The 19,048-nt window shown below is 44.4% G+C and overlaps 1 protein-coding gene across 2 annotated transcripts; it reads right to left on the bottom strand.

Annotated features, from left to right (window-relative positions):
- Positions 1-4,492: 4,492 nt before the first annotated feature.
- KCNV2 (potassium voltage-gated channel modifier subfamily V member 2) lies at positions 4,493-16,504 on the bottom strand. 2 transcript variants are annotated; one of them, XM_037061742.1, is made up of 2 exons: positions 14,889-16,504; positions 4,493-5,448 (listed from the first exon to the last, which is right to left on the bottom strand). In XM_037061742.1, exons 1-2 carry the CDS (start codon positions 16,254-16,256, stop codon positions 5,167-5,169), a joined length of 1,650 nt encoding a protein of 549 aa, XP_036917637.1. In that variant the 5' UTR covers positions 16,257-16,504; the 3' UTR covers positions 4,493-5,166. The 2 variants fall into 2 exon arrangements, with proteins under 2 accessions (XP_036917637.1, XP_036917638.1); XM_037061743.1 differs by having other exon boundaries at positions 15,015-16,504.
- Positions 16,505-19,048: the final 2,544 nt, after the last annotated feature.

The raw sequence follows: 19,048 nt of genomic DNA, 5'->3' as shown, positions 1-19,048 counted from the left end.
GGCTCAGAAATTGAGGCTCAGGGAAGTTTGATTACAAAGGCTTAATGGTATCAATGTTAGCATGAGTACAGTCTGCACGGGTGTTCTGGAGTTACGGGGAAACCTTCCAAACAGAACAGTGTAGTAGGAAGCTGCAGAGACTGATACCTAGTTTCACTTCCTTATTTTTAAAGTCTGAGCATGTGCCAGGGCAGCAGACAGGTCCTGAGTGTCAACTCTGACAGATTTGCATTGGCTGCTGGGGAACCGCAAGGAGAAGGCTGTCCAATGGCAGAGGGCGATGTGATTGATGAAGAATGTCTGCTGTGGGCATAGTAAAGGGAATGGCAGCATGGGAAACAGATGTTTATCACTTCTGGGCACATTTTTAACCTCTCTGGGTATGTTACATCACTCACAAAACAAGGTTAATAGCACCTTACCTGAGTGAAGCTAGGAGACTGGCCAAGATGATTTTTGGATGTCCTTAGAGGGCACCTTCTGTCCCTAGGTGCATATATTCCAATTCATTTCATGCATACTGATCCAACATGTAGTCACAAAAATTCATTAGTATGTGTGAAGGGGGCTGTGGAAGGGAACTCAACAGATTGAGTCATTGAAAACTCCTAAAAAGAGCGGAGACTTTGACAGAAGTGATGAATCATTTATTAAAGGAGCCTATCGTCACTGCCCTACCAATCATCTGTGAGCTGATTGTGCCTCCTGGTCTGTAAACCCAAGGCCTGTATTTCTCAGTCTGGGGCGACATGTTGGGGAGACATGAATCCTCGGATAAGCACACCTCATCATTTCAGTGGCGATTTGGGGAATATGAGCAATGTATTTTCCTTAAGGTAGACAAGATGCATGCAAAATCCCAGGGGGAAATACTCAAAAGGGTTATGTGAAGGGATTTTAATATGTACAGAGAGATGGTCAGGATTAGGGGAACTAATAAGAAGGGTGGGATAATCAGTGACAAGCAATGCAAGGGACGGTTACCACTGATAGGCCTGAGGGAATGACAGGTGGGACAGGTGTTACTGGAACCTGTGAGTGCCATGGCTGGTCAGGAAGGCTACCCAATCTAGCTATGGTCCCTCTTTTCTGCTGCCAGCCTGTCAGAGGGTAAGGGAGCCTGGGTGGTATAGACATGGAAGATAGACCCCTTGGGCCATGCAGCAGGGCAGGGCAGGGTGAGTAATGGCTCCAGAAGGACAAACAGAGAAGGCCTGGCACCCATGAGTAGACATATAACGTGGAATACACATGTAGAATCACGTGCATTTAAAGGTGCCTCATCACAGGTGAACAAGGAGGAAAGAGGGAGCACTGACATGTGGGGATCACATTCATCTTGATTTGGGGGTCAGGCATCAGCCTGGGAGGAGGGAATTGGAAGCTTTGGGAACATTTTTTGGAGTGATAATCTAATGCTTTTCTTTAATTTTAAGATGCCCTGCTGACCACAGGGCAGATGCTTCCCTGAGGGCAGACAAACGTCCTACAGTTGCAGTTCCGAGCCCGGCAGCCTACAGCCACGTGTGGCCACTTAAACTTTAAATGAAACTAATTAAAATTAAATAAAATTAAAAATTTTAATTTCTGCCTGGCTGGTGTGGCTCAGTGGATTGAGTTCCAGCCTGCGAAGCAAAAGACCACTGGTTCGATTCCCAGTCAGGGCACATGCCAGGGTTGCAGGCCAGGTCCCCGGTTGGGGGATGTGTGAGAGGCAACCAATTGATGTATCTCTTGCACATTGATGTTTCTACCTCCTTTCCCCTCTCTCTAAAAGGTAAATAAATAAATCTTTTAAAAAATGTAATTCCTGAATCTCAGTAGCTAGATTTTAATTGCTTGACTGTCACACATGGTCATACTGTCTTAGTGCGTAACGTCTCCATCACCACAGCCAGCTCCATCGAGCAGACTGGCCTGGATCCTTGCGCATGGCCCTGGATGGGCTGGGGACTGGCAACAGGATGCAAAGGCTGTCTTCACCACAGAATCCTCTCCTTGATGATGAATGACTCTATCTTGGCTTGTATGGTTTTCCTGTGCAGCCAGCAAAATATTGATGATAATGGCAGCCCACAGGTGTTCAGTTCTTAACACGAGCCCTACAGTGTGCTAAGGGTTTTATCTCCATTTTAGTGGTGCAGAAAGTGAAGCTTAAAGAAATTCAGTGACCACACACTATTAAATTACCCTACATAACATCCCCAATATTCAGCTGTTCTTGATGAAAATGACAATTTCAGATGCTTCAACTTCACAGTACATGACCAAGCCAGGTTTCACATCCAGATCCAAAGACCGTGTCAGGTTCAAGGTGGCTAAGCCTCTGTAAGTGACCACCTTGAAACCTACTTCAGAGGGCTTTTTAAGGATTGCATGATGTTGGTTCTGTGCCTGGTGCACAATGGGGCTCATGGAATGTCGGGCTTTTGTTTTCACTCCTTTCCGTCTGTCAGTCTCATTCTCTCAGGAGGCAGAGTGCAGCTGTTTAAACAGATGTGGCTACTGAGATTGGGAGGAAGAGGCTGCTGTCACTCACCAGATCCCCTCCCAGGGACCCGGAACAGTTCATCTTCCTCACCAAGACCTCCTGCAGCCGGTCCCCCAGGCTCCACCCTGCTCTCTCTCAGGGAGTCTCTTTTGCTGGGCTGCTCAGGGTCATTCTCTCTGGGTCTCAAGTAGGGTTATTCTAACTGGCTCTTCCTCTCCCTTGTGTCCTTAACAGCCCCAGCAGATGCACTTCATCAACTAACCCCTCCCCTAGAGACCTAAGACGGAGCTGGAAGGCCAGAGGTGGACCGGAACGGGCAGCTGCTGCACTGAGCTGGTCAGGTGGCTGTACAAGCTGTGCTCCGCCGACCTCATGCTTGCTGTGACTCTGTTTTCGTGACTCTTGCTGGCAAGGTGCCTGACTCAAAATTCCTCCCTGTTATTTGGCAGGAGGAGGAGAAGTCCCCTTGGTGGAGAGTCCTGCTATTTAGGAGGGGTTTAAGCATTTGGGGATAATTTCCATCCATATGCGGAACCTTTGTCTCTCAGAAGCAATGGTATAGGGTTGCCAGATCTAGCAAAGGAAAACACAGGGTGCCCAGTTAAGTTGGAATTGCAGAGGAACAATAGATCTTTTTTTAGTGGCAGTATATACCAGGCTATAATTGGGACATACTTCTAAAAATCACTTGTTATTTATCTGGAATTCAAATTCACTTGAGCATTCTGTATTTTACCTAGCAACCTTTCAATAAATATGGGGCTTCCGTCCACCCTTCAGATGCCGGTTACGCTGATGTTGTGGACACTTAGGAGTAAAAGGGAGGGAGATCTAGATCCAGGTTTCCCAGCTGCACCCCAGCTTCGCATTCATAGCTCCCCGTGTGAGGGGCAGAGGGAAGTCCATTAGACGCATGGCTCAGGATGTGGTCCCTGGACCAGCAGCAGCAGCAGCAGCAGTAGCAGCATCCCCTGGTGCTCCGTGGAAACACAAATCCCTGTGTATCATGCAGACCCACTGAGTCAGAGGCTCTGAGGGTGGGCCCAGTAATTCGTGTTTGACAGGTCCTCTGGTGAGGCTGATGCCATTTGAGAACCACAAGTTCAGAGCCAGGGCCTCAGGAATTGGACCGACCAGGGCTGGAAACCCAGCCTCACTATTTACTCACTGTGTCAACTTGGCTGAATTACTTACCCTCTCTGAGCTCCTGTTTCTTACTAAATTAAAAAAAATGTTTCTTTCTAAATAAAAAGGGAAGGTAATACTAATTTAGGGCTGTATCAAGATGAAGTGAAGTTATATATTATAAAGTACAACCCACAATGCCTGTAATTGTAAGAACACACAAAATAATCACTCATCTGTACAACATAAGCATAGGTCCAGTCATGCCCTAAGACAAATTGATGGTCAGCACAGCAAATTTCTAGTTATTGGGGCAATCAACATTTGCTCAGCTCAAACAAGCCTTTCCTTTCCAGGACTTTAATTTCCAACAGTCTATGGAAAAAGGGAGGAATTCGGAGGAACAGAGGATGGGGCAAGAAAGGACTGACACCTGCGGGGAATAGCTTTCCGACCCACAGACGGAGCCCAGAGTGGAGGGCCATGTTGACCTAATCCCTTTTGCTCAGTGCTATGCCCAGAACAGCCCCCCAAAGGCAGGGATTTTTTATTTGTTTTTTTTGTGGGGTTTTTTTGAGGAAAGAAAGCCTGGAGAGGTGAGGATATGTGGGGGCTCCTATCAAGGGAGGTGGTACCTTCACACTTCACCATGTTTGGTCAAGGTGGTACCTTTACACTTCACAGGTCAAGCTTTCATGTTAAATCTAGACCAGGGCTTCTCAACGGCTCTATTGGTGTTTTGGGCCATGTAATTCCTTGCTTTGGGGCTCTCCTGGGCATGTTTAGCAGCATCCCAGGCCTCCACCTACTAGATGCTAGAGCCCCTTCATTTTCCCTCACAACATTAAAAGTATCTCTAGACATTGACAAATTTCCGGGGCAGTGGGCGGCGGACAACAACCAAATCTCCCTGGACTGAGAACCATTGATCTAGAGAACCTAATAGACAGTACCCACTCAAGCAGTTTTAACAGCTTTCATTTATTGAGCATTTACACGTGTTGTCGTCATTCCCCATGCTCATATTACAAGTTAGTTCTTGTTACCTACATTCTACAGTTGAAGAAATTGAGGCTCAGACACTTAAAGTAACTTGTCCCAAACCCTATAGCGGGTAGGTCTAGGCTCCTGGCTGAGGTCGGTCCAATGCCAAAGCTCATACAGCTTGCACCATAACATGGCTTCCTTCTCTCTGGGAAACTAAAGATTTCTTTAATGCAAAGAAGTTCTTCTCTAGTCCACTCAGGTCCAAAAATATTTATTGAGAAGCCATGAGATGCATTGAGGGAAATCTAAGATGTCGTTCCTCTCAAGGAGCTTTCAATATCAGTGTCTCCGGGAAGGTCAGAGTCCCCCACAGCACAGCATGTGGCAGTCTGAGTTTGGGTTCAAACGAACATCTGTGAGGTAGAACTCTGGGCACTGAGTACCCTTTGTGCACGTCTGCCTCATGTGTCCTTGCCCCAGCAATCCTGATGATAAAAAGAGAAAGGAAGAAGGTAGAAGCCTGGAAGGTCATGGGACCTACCAGCCACACATCCTATGGAATATTAATTCTCTTGCCTTGCGGTGGGCTGTGAGTTGCTTTTAGCCAAACACTCAGCTACCTTCTTTCTGGCTCGCTGCATGAAGTTCACCTTTCCCCTTTCCCTTCGAATGGCGGTGTACTCATAAGCCTTGAGCTTGCTGTAGTAATCGGAGAATTTGTTGTAGAGGATGGAGATTGGCATCCCGTTGAGGATAATCCCAAAAGCAATACAGAGGAAGGCAAAAAGCCTGCCCAGGTGGGTCTCTGGGTACATGTCTCCGTAGCCCACAGTAGAGATGCTCACCTGTACAAGAAGGAAAGAAAGCAGGACAGAATTGTTAGCACCATGAGGGAGGAGAAGAGAGGGAGAGATAACAGGCAGGGAAGTGGCCTGTCCCCCTGAAGGTGCACGTGGGTTGTGTAAGAGCTTCCCATGAAGCCAGTTTCAGGCACCAGAAAGTTTGCCTGCAGGACCCATGTCATGGAAAGAACACAGGTTTCAGAAGTGGAAGACTTGGATTTAAATCCTGACTCTTCTAAATTTTCTTATATAAAATACCTATTTGAAAGGGCATTGTAAGGAGCATATAAGGCAACATGTATGAAGTACCTGGTATAGAAAGGGCTCGATAAATGTTCGTCTTTGCCTCCCCTCAGCTGGGGCCACCGTTAGGACTGGGAGCCCTGGGTTTGCCTATGTAATATACATGCTGAAAAGAGCTCAGGCGTAGACCCAGTCAGACCCCACTCAAGTCCTGACTCTGACCTTTCCTGCAGAGTGACCTTGGGCAAAACATCCAGGTCTCTAAGCCTTGTCCTTCATCTGAAACAGGAGGGAGAATATTACCTAACTCTCAGGATTCCTTTGAAGACTAAGTGAAAAACTGAAGCACTTAACACAGTGTAACGCACACAAAAGGCATTAAACAACCTCCTCTGTTGTCCTTCTCTTATCTTTAAAATGGAGACAATTATAGCACTTCTCAGAATTATTATGTGGTTCAGAAGAAATAGTTTACATAAAGGTGCTTTAATTGAAGGGAAAAACACACTCTTGTTATTTTACAAAGGGACTTCCTTTTTAAGATGTCACCAACCAAAGATATGTTCACCCTGCATGAAATTCTTCCCATCACTCTTGTCACAGTGCTTTCGATTCCACTAATTAGAAATTCATTTAGGTTAACAAGCTTCTGCTTTAACATGCAAACACTCACAAAACTAGTTATCAGTCAGGGTAGCTAGAGAAAACCCTGGAAAAACTCTTGGGGGTTGTTTTTTATGCCTAATGTACTAAGACTCCCCTTAGTCCCCAGACTATTGGCAGAATTAGTCAGGGCTGTTGCCTACAACTGAAAAAGCTGGGCATCACGCAACTCCAGGGGGCACTGTGTGCTTTGTCAGTTTGTGCTGTGGTTGCCACAACTTTCCAGCACATGGTAGTAAACGTGGGAAGTCATCCCACTGCTCTGCTCCAAAATGGCCTTTAGCTTAGAAACGTAAACTTAAAAAAAGTGTTAGTTAGAACTTAGATGAGTGTGATTGATTAGTTAGAATGAAATAGAGCCGAGGGCCAGCTGGGCAAATGTGGTGGAGTTGATAAGAACAGTAACTCGATCCAGCCCTTTGGGGCGGGTGACCCACTGCCTCTCACTGCTCCCTCATTGGTGAGAGACCTACTGAGGGACAGGCAGTCCTTCCCACAGTGGAAGCATACAAGCAAGCATCTAAGAGAGGCAGCATGGTGCAGGCTAGGGTAAGGAGACAGGTATGGCACTAGGCTGTGTGGATCTGAATGTACTTCTCAGCTGTGGGACTTGGTCAAATCACCTAAATTTTCTCTGCCTTTGTTTCCACTTTTGAAGTGAGGGGAGAATAGCACTGCCTACCCCACAGGGCTGTTGTGGGAACCGAGAGTACCCGGCACAGCGTGCCGGTTCTCACGCATCTGAGAGCAGCAGGCTGTGGAAACAGGCTTCTCCCTGGCTCCTGCTGGTGCTGTCTGAGGGAGGGTGGTGGGGGCACACCTGGCCCCAGGACAGACTCCCTTTTTCATGCCTTCTGGATCAGTGATCAAGTGAGGTTGTAGATCAGTCTCCAAGTATGCGTGTGTATGTGTGTGTGTGTGCGCACGCGCACGTGTGTTTCTTGACACTGGCCACACCAAGAATAAAAGCACCAGAGTCAGATGTCTGTCCAGGGGTGTGAACTGAGCATATGTCACTAACAGCATTGCTTGCACCTGTGTATGTTTAGTTTTAGTCCCCTTTCCCCGGAGGAGGCCTAGAGGGAGTTGGATAATAGGGGTAAGTGACAAGAAGGGCAGTTTTAGAACAAGAAGCTTTCATGGAAGGCCAAAGCAGAGTTTTAGGTAAACCAGCCCCTCTGGGGTACAGGATTGGGGTGGGGAGAGGGAGGCTAGGATGCTGAGGAAGTAAAATAATTGAGATAAAGTGCCTTTTTAAAGCTTCTGCTCAATCCTTTTACTGGTCTTGCTTTACTCCCAAATGCAACTTCATTTTTGGGGGGCTGAACTTTGAGTGAAAAGTTAAAAGCAAGGAGAATTGGCTTAAGGAAGATTAAATATTTGATATGCATAATATGGTTTAAATATTTTTATATATCTTGGATCTCTAATTTTAGAGAAAAGATCTCTTCTGCTAGGAGGCCATGTATGCTGGTGTTGAAGAATTTGTTCAAAATGCATAGCTAATTTATGCATTGTCGGTTCTGTGGGTAATTTAACTCAACCAGTGATCTGCTTGCTCCTTGGCTCTAAGAGGAACTCAGGATTTTTTGGTGTTAAAGAACTTTTTCTCCATGTGCCACAGGCCAAAGCATTTCTCCCTGGATGAGCATTAAAAGTGGAAGGCCCCAGACTGACCCATCTGAATATACAGAGCGAGTTCTCACATTAGGGTGTGTTCGATTTGGAAATGTGTCCAAAATTTCTACAGTCCATCCTAACACCCTGAAAAAAAAACACCCCACAAAATAAAAGCAAACAAAAAACCCAACCCCCTTTAAAAAACAGCCCCCAGCTGGCTCAGCCATTCTGCACACGCGACATTTACCATTCCATCGACAACTTACATATTTTCCCTGGGTCCCAACAGCAAGAATGTGACCTTCCTCTAGCAGCTTACCCTCTAATCAGCAAATCATGGCCTGCTAAACATTACACGGAGGATAAGCATCCAGTTTTTCTCCCAAAAATGTTGAGAATGGCTATACTTGAATTTCTCCCTCAACAAGGAATGCTTGTTTGCTTCATAATGACCTAGGCATCTATCACTAGCCAGTAATCCATGCATCTTGGAATTAGGATCCCCAGAAATAAAACTGACTGTTCAAAAATAATTAACCACCCCTTCTAGTTTTTCCAAGCAAAATTTGAGGAGGTAAAGACTAACATTTTTTGGCTAAAATTACTACATACCTCAGTCCTTCAAAGGAGTCAGCTTCAAACACTACACAGATATTTTAGGAACTCCTCTGGATTATAATCTGGACAGATTCAGTGTTACGAACTCAAAACAAGTGGTCTTGTTGGGCACATTGGGACACAATTATCGGATGCCCCTACTAGAGATTATTACACCTAGAGGGTTAACTTTAGATGCCAATCTTAAACTCAAGAGTCTTGATTACTTGATTATTTTATTTTTATTTTTATTGAACTTATGGAGGTTAACAAACCTCAATGTACTGGTTAACAAAATTATACAGGTTTCAAGCGCATGATTCCACAACACATCATCTGTACGCTATTTTGTGTGTTCACTACCCCAAGTCAAGTCTCCGTCCATCACCATGTATCCCCTTATCACCTCCTCCACGCCCCCCACCCTATTCCCTTGCAATCACCACACTGTTGTCCATGTCCGTGAGTTTTTTCCCTTTTGCTTTTCTTGCTCAATCCCTTCATCCCTCCTCCCTCCCTGATAGCTGACAGCCTGCTCTCTATGAGTCTGTTGGGTCTTGATTATTTTAAAATATTGAGTCCACCCTCAAAAAGGTAAAGATTGAGCGCCATTACAAGGAAGCAAATGGGTATGTCACCAACTCTGAAGATAATTCCTCAGTGGAATTCAAAGAATGTTTTGATCAGCAAAAGCAATGTTAGAATCAGGTCATGGGTGGCCACTCTGAGGAGAACAGCCAGCTCCCCCATATAGTACCGTTCTTACATCGTGTACATTGTACAACAAGGAGGGGGTGTGCAAATGCTAAAGCAAGAATGGGACCTAGTTATCTACCCATAGAAAGGTCCAGAACCACACGATGCCCTCGGCATCTCCCACCTACTAGCATTTCTCCCTGCTCGACCTCTGCCGCTCCATCATGTCCCACTCAAGTCCTAATGGTCAACAGGAGGAGCATACAAAGAAAGAAGGGGACTACCCCCAAATCAGGAGTCGGAGATCAACACTCATAAAAGTGCTTAATAGCCTTTGGCTGCCGACAGCTCCTGCACTAGTTTTGAAGGAGCTGGGAGAACTGTCACGCCTTCTGGATCAGACATCTGCCTGTTGTCTCTCGGTCCCATGCCTGACACCCTTCTGTACTCTATTTTGTAATTCTGCAACTGGGAGTCTGCAAACTAAATTTCCCAAATTCCTTTACCCGCTGTCTTCTGGTGTGTTCTGACCAGGAGAGATGCTGTTGGGAGACTGGAAGGTGTGTAGCAGATAGTAATGGCTGAGGCATCTTCCGGTGCTCAGCACCAGCCTCACCTTAGGGGTCCCTGCCCCAGCCACCTGGAGGCTCTGCCTCTGTACTCCTGTGTTGGTGCTTCTCCCTTCTCCTCGTTCCTCCAGTTTTAGGGCCAGCAGATAGTTCCTACATTTACCAATCTTTAGGTTATCTCTGTTTACCCTTTTGCTTCTAGCCTTCTTACACCTATGTATCTATTTCCCTATATCAAATCTCCTCTATTTAAAACACCCAAAATCTTTTCTATTTTCCTCAGTGTAACTTGACTGATTCGCCTTCTAAATGGGTCTCCTCAGAGCATGCAGTCTATGAGTAAAAATAAAATAATATAAAATGTATCTCAGTGATCTCATAAGTACCACTTATTTGCAAGGAAATGATATCATGCTTTAGGAAAACAAGGATAGAAGCAAGGTCTCTGGGGCATAATTATTAAATGCCTCAGCTGGAGATGGATTTTCTTTTTGAAGAGTTTTTGTCACATTTTGAAGGAGTAAGTTCATGACATCATTTCCTGTTTAGTTTCTACTGCTCTAACTCGCTCTGGAAAGCTCAGAAGGAAATGGTTTGTTGAACAGCCAATTGCCCTTTTCTCCGTAAAAACATAGCCACACTGGAGACAGTGATTACAGCTTCATCACAGAGTTAATTGTACTTGTCGGGTGGTGCCATGCATTTCCCACACCCAGGCAACCCTGAGAGTCCCAGCAAGGCTGGAGTTGCTCCAAGCATGGGCCTATTTATCTGGACACTGAGAAGCTCTCCCAAGATAGAACAGGTGACCCTTGTGTATGTCCCATAGTCTTTCTCTTTCCCCAGTAGAGAAGGAATCACTTCTGTTTTATTTTCCCTCAAATGAATCTGGAAGCAAAGGTTATTGCTTCTATGTGATAAAGACTATATTAACTAGTCAGATATGGTAGATTCTATTTATGGTGGGTGTACTACAGGCTAGCATTTTACATGTTTCCTATTACATTAGTGCTCACAAATAACCACCATTTGACAAACGAGTAGGATGGGTCTATTTTATATCCTAATGCACGAGCATCTGCAGACACAAGAGTCCAGGAGGGAATTCTCCTGCAGCTGTAGGAGAATCACAGTAATGACATTTATTGTATTCCCTTTAAAACCCCAAGTTGAACAGAGGAATGTTGCAGGATCCTTGGCATAGAGAGAAGGAAGATTATTAAAAGCAAATCATATTCGGGGTGATCTGAAAGCACTGAAGACAGGGAAGAATGTGGTAGAGAGAATCTAATGTGGGTGATACAGCACTGGAGTGGTGGAACAAAATACCAACTCTGTTGTCCTTAACCTCATCTTTAGAATTTCAATGTATGAGTGTACGTTTTCTAATGTGTATAATATATATGAGCAGGAATTTCTTACTATAATAGAATGATTGTACTATTGGAACTAATTCTTTATACCGTCCTGTATCCAAGCTCTTTGCCATATAACTTGACAGTGCTTCCCTATAGTGGGCTAACCTGCCCTGCTTGCCCTTTGACTCTGAGTTTGGCCTTGTGACTTGCTTTGGACAATAGGTTGAGCAAATGACATTGAAGGAAAGCTTACAGTGCTTGCATGGTTGGGCTTGCATTCTCTGGTGTCCTTAGCCACGGCCATGCATACATGTCTGCTAGAGAATGAAAGATATGTAGTCTAGTCTCCTTCATCCAGCTGTCAGCCAGCTGGAATGGTATGAGTCCAAGTGAGAAAAACCTCCTAGTGGAAACCAGCTGAACTTAGAATTTATGCATCACTAAACACATATTGATCATGGGTGTACGCTCAAAAATTTTAAATACGATCTTTTTCTTCTTTTTTTAAAAGATTTTATTTATTTATTTTTAGAGGGGAAGGGAAGGAGAGAGGGAGAGAGAAATATCAATGTATGGTTGCTTCTCGTGGGTCCCCTGCTGGGAACTGGCCTGCAACCTAGGCATGTGCCCTGACTGGGAATCAAACCGCAGTTATTTAGTCCGCAGGCCCACACTCAATCCACTGAGCTAAACCAGCCAGGGCTCTAAATATAATCTTGAAGACTATTCTATCTGTTACTTACAGGATTCTACTTCTTAGATTCCCATGTTTTTTAGTCATACGTATTTATGAGTTTCTTCTCATTGTTTAAATTTTACTTAAATGTCATCTTCTCCAAGAGGGTAGATTCTGCCACCCAAGTCACCCTCAATCCTATTATCTGATACAAGACACACAAATATCTGAAAAAAATGTCTTTCTCTATTAGAACATAAACTCCATGGGGAAAAAAACCTTCTTTTTTCTATCATTTGGTATCTCTAGTGCTTAGAATACTAGAAACCCGGGAGGTGCTCAAACAATTCTTGCTCAGTGAGTGAATGAGATGGATTTTTGTGGATAACATGAGGAACTGGCTCTAATATTTTGCATCTTTTTGCTTTATATCTATACAAGGAAACAAAGCGTTTTGTCTGCATCATTTTGATGGTGTTCTTTTTGCTCTACTGAGAATACAAACCCTTAGTACCCAATATGCAATGTTAGCATAAGTAATAAGAACTGGGTTAATAAAACATCAGTCCTGGGGAGTAAAGTAGCCCTCAAATGCTCAAGAGTAATTGTTCCTATAAACTAGTTTAGAAATAAATACACATTATCAGTCTTTTATCTAAGTCTTAATGATTTTTAACACTATAAATAATTCTCAGAGAATAAGACAGACAAAGGCCATTGGTAGAGGTTAACGTTAGGAAATGGCAAGGTTGAAATGTACCAGTTTTGGTCTATGAAAATGGTGCCTGATAGAAAGGCCACAAAAGAAAACACATAGTAGTAAAATTAATAATTGGTAAAATTTATTGCAGATCAAACCTGAACATTGGTTAAATTTTTGCTGTGAAATTTATGGAAAACACTGGTATTGAGTAAAATAATTTCAGCTAATATAAAAAAGAGATAATTTGTAAGTTAAACATCTTTGTATATTAAACCAATCAAAAAATTAAATGGGATCAATGGGCATTCACTTCAGGAAATTTTTTAAAAAGAAAAATCCAGTATTAGAAGCGATTTTTAAATAGAAATCTTTGCATTAATATACAAAAGGTAAAAGAAGTTTTGTGGGTTAAAATTATAGTATTAAAGAGTCCACTAGGTGCAGCCCATACAGACTAATCTCCTAAGACATAAAAATAGATGGAAACCTGACTCTCTGAGACTTGAATTATATCATCATCATGTGTATTTGCCCTTTTCCCTTCCTACTTTACTCACCTCCAAAGTAAAGGTCACTTGCTGGGGACAAATCATCCTCCATCATTCCATCTGTACACACAGTTTATCTACTATGGAGATGACCTTTTGTCATGTGGAATATGATCAGAGGAGTGGCATTTGGCTGGTTTGTTTGCACGAGTCTAATGTCCTCCCTTCACTGAAGAAGCTCACAAACGCTGTAGGGCATGTGAGCACTCACTTTCCAGGGGAGGAAGAAGCCTCAGTGAACGGCAGAGCTCTCCATCCTCCCCTCTTGGAGGGGAGGAAACAGGATGGGGAGTGAGGGGGTGCGGTTTCACAGCTCGTTATTCAGGGTCGCAGTTCCTTATGGCCACCTCTGACACTGGAACTGAAATCCATCCTACCAACTACATTGTTAGTAGCCCTGGGCTGGTTCAAACGTTTGCCTGAGACTTTGGGCTCTGACCTACCCAATGTTAATGTTGAAAATATCTACTTTCTAACATGGAAAACACTTGTCATATGTGCTTAATGTCTTTAAAGGCATTACGATAATCTACTTAAGAACATACAGAAACCACACACCTAGTACTTTCCTATGTGTACATGTCAGCTTATTTGTTGACCTAAGGAGACCCAATCAGCACTTCCAGGGATTCAGGGATTTTCCAAGCACTCAGTTAAGCATCCCAGAAATACAGGTATGTGAGTAAATGGTATAAATGGTTATAAAAAGGCAAATACTGAGAAAACAATGACAAAAAATAGCTGGTGTATAAACTGTTCACGGCCTGCAGCAGAGCTAAAGAAGGAAAGAGGAAGTGCTGGAAACGGCAGGGACTTCGCACCTGGACAGGCTTGGGCTTCTCTCCTCACTCTGGGTTTAGCTGTGTGTCTGCACTCAAACTCTCTGCGCCGCAGTCCTTCTTTCTATAAAACGAGGCAATAACACCAGATCCTGGAAGAACTCAGTGACCTTGGAGCAAGTGCCACTTTTAGAGGTTTCGTTACACACTCAGATTTAGCTAGAACCAGTGGGATTCCAGTTAGGGTTGACAGTGTTCAGCCAAGTCTATTTCTGCTCCTAAACAAATGCATGGTTTCTAGCCCTGGCTGGTGTAGCTCAGTGGATTGAGCACGGGCCTGTGAAGCAAAGGGTCACTGGTTTGATTCCCAGTCAGGGCACATGCCTGGGTTGCAGGCCAGGTCCCCAGTGGGGAACACATGAGAGGCAACCACACATTGATGTCTCTCTCCCACTCTTTCTCCTTCCCTTCCCCTCTCTCTAAAAAAAATAAATAAATAAAATAAATTAAAAAAAATAAAAACAAATACATGGTTTCTTTTAAAAAAAGAAAGAAAAAAGGAGGCCACCTCCAATTTGTCCTGTTTAAAATAGAAATAGTGATCATAACACCTTATAGGGTTAAGATAAAGTTATATTAAACTACTTAGGATAATAGATGCTCAATGAATGGCAATTAACAAGGATGATGCTGAGGAAGCTTCCCACATACATCAACCATGAATCCTCTTTAAAATCTACCTTATAGGTTTTAAAATAATCTAGATTTGGAGATTCCTAAGAGAAAGTCAAATTCAGTTACTTCCTGGACCACAGTGTCCCTGTCTCCCTGACACTCTACCACCCACCGCTGTTTCTGTTCACTGGAGGCAGCAGTGGAGTGGTCCTTGCCCAAGACAAGGGAAAGATCAGGGGATGAAAACAGACAGCGGACAACCCAAGCATGGGAAGGCTGGGGGAGATGTTGGAAAGCCCAAGGTCATGGTACTCACCGCGGCCCACCACCAGGCATGGGGGATGCTGGTGAAGTTGGTGCCGGGCATGTCGTGCTCCACGGAGTGGACGGCGGCAGAGAAGGCAAAGATGCCCATGGTGATAAAGAGTAGCAGGCAACCCACCTGCTGGTAGCACTGGCGCAGGGTGAAGCCAAAGGCGCGCAGCCCGGTGGAGTGTCGCGCCAACTTGAGGATGCGGAAGATGCGCATGAGGCGCATGATGCGCAGCACCTGGCCTACCTTGCCCACGGTCTCGAGGTCATGCTCCTTGGAGGAGCCCTTGCCACGTTGCTGGTCCCCATCCATGAAGCACTCCAACAGCAGCTGTAGGTAGAGTGGCAGGATGGCCACCAGGTCTACTAGGTTGAGCGCGCTGCGTGCAAAGCGCCGCAGGTTGGGCGTGGAGGCCAAGCGCAGCAGGAACTCGAGTGTGAAGAAGGCGATGCACAGCATCTCCACGTGCTCCAGGATGGGCCAGCGGCCACCCTGCTCTGCCTGTTGGTGCATCTCCTCCACTGTGTTGAGTGCCAGTGCCACGATGGAGATGAGCACAAAGAGGCTGGAGGCCACCCCGATGGCCTTGGCAGCCACCGATGAGAAGGGCTTCTCCATGAGGTTCCAAAGGCGTTGCCTCTGCGGCCCATAGAAGCGCATGTCTCGGAAGAGCTCCTCTGCCTCTTCGGCCTGCGCCTGGGCACGCAGTTCACGCTGGATCTTAAGCTGCTCACTCAGCTCATCACGCCGCTCTTCAAAGCAGATGCGGCAGCAGCGGGGCGTGTACTTGAGCCGCACGCCCCAGTAGCCCAGCTCCTCCAGGAAACTGCGTGGGCACAGCTCATCACGGACCAGCAGCACCCCAGACATGTAGAAGTTGTAGATAAGCTGGAAGATGGCCGGGTCACGGTCGAAGAAGTATTCGTCTGTCTGCTCCTCGTAGTCGTCGCAGAGGCCCAGCTGGAGGCTGCGGCTGGTGGAGGTAGCCAGGCGGCCCAGGCGTGTCTTGGGGTGGCAGGCCAGCTCGGTGTAGTGCAGGCAGTAGCTCTGTCCACCCACGTTCACATTCAGCATGGAGCTCTCTGTACGGACTTCAGTCTGGGTGGTGGTGGCCTCCTCTGGCTGCTGGTCCTCCTCCACCAGATTGTCCTTCCACTGCTCCTCCTCCTCCCCATCCTCATCCTCTTCAAAGTAGTAGTTATAGTTGCCCTCGGTCCATGGTGGGATGCTGGCCTGGGAGCCTGACCGGGCCCCCAAGGAGCAGATGCTCCTGCGGGGTTGGCTGTTACCTGGATTGAGTGCCTCGTCACACTCGGGCGTATTCCACGGCCTGTAGCTCCAAGACCGCCTCCTCTCACTGTGTTTCAGCATGGCTGTGGGAAGCGGATCCCTTGCTCTTCCCTCCTGGCAATTGTAGGGCCCCTGGCCTGCTCACTGTTGCTAGGAGGATGGATCATGTGCCCTGCATTGTTTTGCCAAGGACCGCAGACTGAGGGTCCCAGACGTGGCCCTCAGAATGTCCTGGCCTCAGGCTCTGGGCAGCCCAGCCTAGGCTGCTGAGTCTGAACACAAATGCAGACAGCTGTTGACTGCTCTAATCTTGCTGAGAAGGAAGAAGCAAGCGTTAGAAGGGATTTAGAACCTCTTAGCCTCTTTCTCCCTCTTCCCCCTCCACTCGGTGACATAGAGGATGATTGTGTGGTCTTAAATCTGTAGCTAATCAGAAAGTGGCAGAGATTATTGCTAATACAAATGTGGGCTACCCTTTAGGCCTTCCCGTAAGAAGTGCTCTGTGTGCCTATGCTCAGATGAAATCAACTGAATTAGCTATAGAATATAGCTCAGTTTCAGTTTTAAACTCTCTTTGTCTCTCTGTGTCTGTCTGTCTCTCTCACCCTCCCTTCCCTTAAAGGTTGAATCCCAGGATTGGTGGGTAGATGTTCTTAGAGCCTTGCAGCCCTGCTCAGCTGCCCCGTGAGGCCCTATGTGAAGGTGGCCAGACTTCCTTCCAAGGAAAAGGTCTCCACCACCCTTCATGACATCACAATTTTTTTAAGTCTCTTTTCATATGTAAGGCACTGTGCTAGGTGGTGGAGATGGAAACTCAATGGAGACCCAGTTGCAGACCTCCAGTTGCTCATGGTTTTATAGGGGATATCAATATGCAAGCAAAATGAAAGAGCAAGAAAAAAAATACAAGGTATCAGAGAAGAGCAAAGGATTTGCTTTGAGCAGGAAGTTTGTTTTAAAATTCAATTTGTTTCAATTAGTTAATACATATTCATGAGATAACATTCAAAGGGTACAAAGGTGCATTGCAGTAGAAAGTTTCTCTCCCAACCCGAACTTACAGCTATCAAGTGTGCCCCTGAGGAATGCTATCAGTACTTTATGGTGAGCCTTCAAGAAATGTTCTAAACACACGCAAGCAAAAACCCGTCTACGTGTATCATCTGAATAGCTCGCTATTATTAACACAAATCATAGAATGCTATACCCTTTGCTTTTTTCAATTAACCATATGTCTTAGAGATGTTTTATATCTGAACATAAATATCTGCCTCGCTTACAAAATATCTACTTAGTAGTCTGATAGTGACAGACATTCTGTCTTTGCTCTCATAAACAATGGTACAATGAAAAACCTTATACATAGATTACTTTATATGCATTAAAATATATGAAGGAGAAATTGTTAGAGGTAGCATTTCTAGATTAAAGACCTCATATTTGTAATTTTGATTGATGATAGCAAATTTTCCTCATAAAAGTTTACCAATTTTCAACTAACCATCAGTGTATGAGAGTGCGTTATCATGTTTCATGGATTATTTCCATTTTATAGATGAAAATTTATGGGTTAATTTCATGTTTCTGTTATGAATGAATTTGAACATCTTTTCATGTGATTGAGTTGTATTTTTTCTATTTTTTCATTGAGTTATTGGCATTTTCTTACTGATTTGTAGGAGAGTTTTATATATCACAAAAGCAGACTTTTTGCCTGTGATATGGACTACAAATATTTTTTTCTGAGTTTATTTTATGACTTCTGGGCTTATGTCATATTAGAAGAGCCTTCACCTCTCTATAATTCTTTTAAAAATTTCTTCTTATGGTTTCATTTTCACATTTAAGAATTCGATCTACAGGAATTAATTTTGATGGAAAGAGTGAAGCAGAGACCCAACTTTATTTTCCAGCTTTTTATCTGGATGCCCCAACGTATTAACTGAATAATCTGTTTTCTCTGAGCTGTAGAGCTATTTTTATCATGTAGTTCAGTTTTAACAATACATCAAAGGTGTCGGGAGGTAACAGGTGTGGTACAGACGGTCTGTACCTGTTAGTATTGCTGATGTTGCTTGGCTTCCAGTAGGGCTCAGACCTACAAACTTCAAATGAAACCTCTCACCAGGATGAGTCTCTAAGTTCCTCAGTGTATTTCTGGTATTGTCCTGTTGGCATGCAATAGTGATGTTGTTTCTGTAGCCACATACATAACAGTTTTTCCAAATTTCATATCTTCTTTATATTGTGCCAACTTCTTGTCACAATTGTTTTTATATGTTAGATAAATTCACCTTTTCCTCCAGGATCAGTTATACTATCATCAAGAGGAAAGGTATTATTATTTTCATATTTTTAATTTTATCTCCAGACTAACCATCCTGCTCTAAGATAGCATGTACATAAACCACCTAATCTCACTCTCCAAAGACAGTCTTATTCATATTTTAACCTGTCTCCTTCCACTTAACTACACACACATATTTAACATGCTTGTGGTCATGTAGGACATGTAATTATATATCCTGCCTTTCCATTTAACATTTTAAGATAGCCATTTTTAATATTTAAAAAATACTTTGTATAATGTTCTAACGTTTCTCCAGTTCTATCCATGCTGTTGCAAAGGATAGGAGCTCCTTCTTTCTTTCTGCTGAGTAGAATTCCACTGTGTAAATGTCCCATAGTTTTTTGATCCACTCATTTGCTGATGGGCACTTAGGTTGCTTCCAGCATTTGGCTATTGTAAATTGTGCTGCTATGAACAGTGGGGTGCATATGTTCTTTTGGATTGGTGTTTCAGAGCTCTTAGGGTATAATCCTAGCAGTGGAATTGCTGGGTCAAAAGGCAGTTCCATTTTTAGTTTTCTGAG

The sequence above is a fragment of the Sturnira hondurensis genome, unplaced genomic scaffold (assembly GCF_014824575.4).
Source record: "Sturnira hondurensis isolate 20B ecotype Veracruz unplaced genomic scaffold, ASM1482457v3 Scaffold0013515, whole genome shotgun sequence".
In the NCBI taxonomy this organism is placed as follows: domain Eukaryota; kingdom Metazoa; phylum Chordata; class Mammalia; order Chiroptera; family Phyllostomidae; genus Sturnira; species Sturnira hondurensis.
Note: the sequence above shows the minus strand (reverse complement) of the source record. Positions and strands in the feature narration are given on the sequence as shown.

Bases quoted from the DNA above. Each gene is read 5' to 3' on its own strand.
- KCNV2 (XM_037061742.1), bottom strand. From the start codon at position 16,256: ATGCTGAAACACAGTGAGAGGAGGCGGTCTTGGAGCTACAGGCCGTGG. The intron at 5,449-14,888 runs GTGAGTACCATG...CTTCTTGTACAG, and splicing joins ATGCCTGGTGGTGGGCCGCG to GTGAGCATCTCTACTGTGGG.